Source organism: Antechinus flavipes, chromosome 1, assembly GCF_016432865.1.
Source record: "Antechinus flavipes isolate AdamAnt ecotype Samford, QLD, Australia chromosome 1, AdamAnt_v2, whole genome shotgun sequence".
Lineage (NCBI taxonomy): Eukaryota > Metazoa > Chordata > Mammalia > Dasyuromorphia > Dasyuridae > Antechinus > Antechinus flavipes.
In genome coordinates, this window is record NC_067398.1 from 488,807,157 (window position 1) to 488,810,888 (window position 3,732).

At 33.3% G+C, this 3,732-nt stretch overlaps 1 protein-coding gene across 1 annotated transcript; it reads left to right on the forward strand.

Annotated features, from left to right (window-relative positions):
- Positions 1-1,958: 1,958 nt before the first annotated feature.
- On the forward strand, positions 1,959-2,495 carry LOC127543926 (coiled-coil domain-containing protein 90B, mitochondrial-like). The gene is given in 2 exon segments (XM_051970302.1): positions 1,959-2,322; positions 2,324-2,495. Coding segments are annotated over 2 exon segments (417 nt in total). The 5' UTR covers positions 1,959-2,077.
- Positions 2,496-3,732: the final 1,237 nt, after the last annotated feature.

Genomic DNA, 3,732 nt, shown 5'->3' on the forward strand with positions numbered 1-3,732 from the left:
AATTTCCAATTTTTCCAGCAGTTTTTCTCAAATAGTGACCTCTTATCCCAAAAACTGGGGTCTGTGGTTTTATCAAACACTACATTACTATAGTCCTTGACAATTTAGTCCTGTGAACAGAATATATTCCACTGATCAACTACTCAATTTCTTAGCCAGTACCAAATGATTTTGATGATTATTGCTTTATAATATAGTTTTAATTCAGGTACAGCTAGACCAACTTCATTTTCATTTTAAATTAATTCCCTTGAGATTCTTGACTTTTTGTTCTTCCAGATGAACTTTGTTAATATTTTTTCTACATCTCTCAAACAATTTCTTGAGAGGTAGATCAGTATGGCACTAAATAAGTAGAATAATATAGGTAGAATTGTCATTTTTATTACATTCACTCAGTCTACCTATGAGCATTAGATATTTTTCCAATTGATTAGATCTGAATTTATTTGTGTGGAAAGTGTTTTGTAGTTGTGTTCATATAGTTCCTGACTTTGCCTTGGCAGGTAGATGTCCAAAAGTTGTATATTATCTACAATAATAAGTGGATTATTACTGGTCTGTGAAATAATGTTTTTGATATGGGTATCTCTTGTTAAATTCAGTGGTTGCTTCCATAAGTTTCCTTTCTTGATCTGTAAACAGATCTGTCACTCTGCTCCTCTCTAGATTTATATCTAGTTTATTATTTGCTCTGCTTCAAGTAGAATTTCTCTTCTCCTCCTGCTGAACTTTGTTGATAATATATAAAAATACTGATCATTTATGTGCATTTATTTTGTATCCTGCAATTTTAAGGTTGTGAAGTGTTTCTAATAGTTTTTTAGTTGTTTCTTTAAGAGTCTCTAAGTCTACCATCATATCATCTACAAAAAATGATAATTTGGTATCCTTATTACCTACTCTAATTCCTTTAATCTCTTTTTCTTCTCTTAATGCCATGGTAACATTTCTAAGGCAATATTGAATAATAATGGGGATAGTGGGCAACCTTGTTTTACACCTGATTTTATTGAGAATGGTTCTAGTTCGACCTCATTACATATGATACTTCCTAATGGTTTTAAATAGATGTTGTTGATTATTTTAAGGAAAATCCCTTTTATTTGTATACCCTTCAGTTTTTGTTTTTGTTTGTAATTAGGAATTAGTGTTGGATTTTATCAAATGCCTTTTCTGCATCTATTGAGATAATCACATGGTTTTTTGTTAGTTTGGTTATTTATGTAGTTTTCTTAATATTGAACCAGCCCTGCATTCCAAGTATATATCCTCCTTGGTCATAATATATTATCCTGGGGATGACTTGGTGTAATCACTTTGCTAGTATTTTATTTAAAATTTTTGCAATCATTAAAAGGAATAGCATCTATGCTAAAGACCTTGGCAAGAAACTTTCCTGAGGGTCAGATCTTTTTTCCTGGAAGATTCCACCTGCCTTAAGGCCGGCTACCAGTGCCAACAAGTCGGGAACGCGGGAATGGTAAGGGTGAAGGAAAGAAGAAGGGCAGATATTCCAGACTATTAAAGGACCTTGCATAAAACAGGGAATTTCACTGGGGCCCCAAGTATGCATCATCGGTACCCGGACTTAGCTGCCAAACGACATTTCCTGTGGAAGATTTCAACTGATCAGAGATCACATTTCCCTGGAGACTGTGGAAACGTGACTACTCTTCTCAAAAATGTTTGCGTAACCAAACTAGTTTTCCGGAACCGCCTCACTACTTGAAACCTGGATGCCTTGAAAAATATGTGGGGCCTTTGGCCTTTGCGCTTCTTTGCCCCGATGGTGGTGGAAGGCTCTCGGGGGTCCTTTCCCTTCACGGGAGGCCCGTTGGCGTAGTGGGCGGTCCTTTGGCTGCGAGGAGAGGTTTACTGACCACTAGCTCTAAGAAAAATTATGACATGAGGACGGTAGACATAACTCCTTTAGAGCAAAGGAAGTTTTGCTTTTGATACCCATTCATTGGTTCAAGACTTGGAAAATCATTAATTTAATAAAGCACAAACAGAAACCATTGTGTTATCATTAAAAATTCTGTCAAACGTCAGCCTAGACACAATCTATAAAGAGATGGTCACTCAAGCTCAGCAGGAAATTACTGTCCAGCAATTAATGGCACATTTGGACTCAATCCAGAAAGATATGGTCATCCTAGAGAAAAGTGAATTTGCAAATCTGAGAGCAGAAAATGAGCTTGAAACTGCTCGAAGCAGAGCAAATAATAAACTAGACATAAATCTAGAGAGGAGCAGAGTGACAGATCTGTTTACAGATCAAGAAAGGAAACTTATGGAAGCAACCACTGAATTTAACAAGAGATACCCATATCAAAAACATTATTTCACAGATCAGTAATAAAATTGACATTGAAATTGCTTCACTAAAAACATTAATGGAGTCAAACAAACTTGAGACAATTCGCTACCTTGCAGCATCTGTTTTTACTTGCCTGGCAATAGCATTGGGATTTTACTGCTTCTGGAAATAACAACGACTTTTCAAATATCACCACCAGCAGGAGTAAGACTGCTTTTTGGTACATTTTGAAGATATATCCTTTGGTACAAATTAATTTTGGCCTGCCTCAACTACTTAATAAATCCACTTGCCCTATTCCCTGATGCCAAAAAGCTGTCATTGAGATCCCAATTAAAGTATGCTCTAAAGGAGTAGCCCAAGTAAAGTAGAAAGGTATTTTATAATTTGTCCTTGCAACTAGTTTACAGAATTGAAAACATAGTTCACTTATTGTATCTTGGATATGGATTCATCTTAAACTGCACAGTTTTGGTTTCATATGAGTAAACTTCTCCCCAAACTTAAGTACTCAGTGTATCTTTATTCATTTTTCATCATGACATGATCCTATTTATGGGGTTTTGATTTTTGTTTGTTCACTAAGTAGTAAGAAAATTTCATATTTTCATATTTATATATTTAAATAAAAGATTATTATAACTGTAAAAAAATAAAATAAAATAAAATTTTTGCATCTATATTCATTGAGGAACTTGGTCTATATTCTTTCTCTGTTTTCATTATACCTGGTTTCCATATCAATATCATATCTGTGTCATAAAAGGAATTTGGAAGGACTCCTTCTTTCCCTTTATGTTTTAATTACTTTGCATAGTATTGGAATTAATTATTCTTTAAATGTTTGGTAGAATTCACATGTAAATTCATCTGGCCCTGGAGATTTTTTCTTAGATAGCTTATTAATAGCTTGCTCAATTTCTTTTTCTAAAATGAGACTATTTAAATAATTTATTTCCTCTTCTTTTAATCTGAGCAATCTATATTTTTGTAAGTATGCCTTCATTTCACTTAGATTCTCAGATTTATTTCACATATAGTTAGTCAAAATAACTCCTAATTATTGCTCTAATTTCATTTTCATTGGTGGAATGCTCTCTCATTTCATTTTTGATAACAATTTGTTTTTCTTCTTTCCTTTTTCTAATCAAATTAGCTAAAGGTTTATCTATTTTTTTTTCATAAACCCAAATCTTAGGTTTTTTTTTTATTAATTCAATGCATTTCTTACTTTCACTTTTATTAAGTTCCCTTTTCTTTTCAGAATTTAAAACTTGGTTTGTAAGTGGGGAGTTTTAATTTGTTCTTTTTCTAGCTTTTAAATTACAAACCCAATTCATTGACCATCTCTTTATCTATTTTATTTGTAAGCATCTAAAGATATATATTTTCCCTAAGAACTGCTTTGG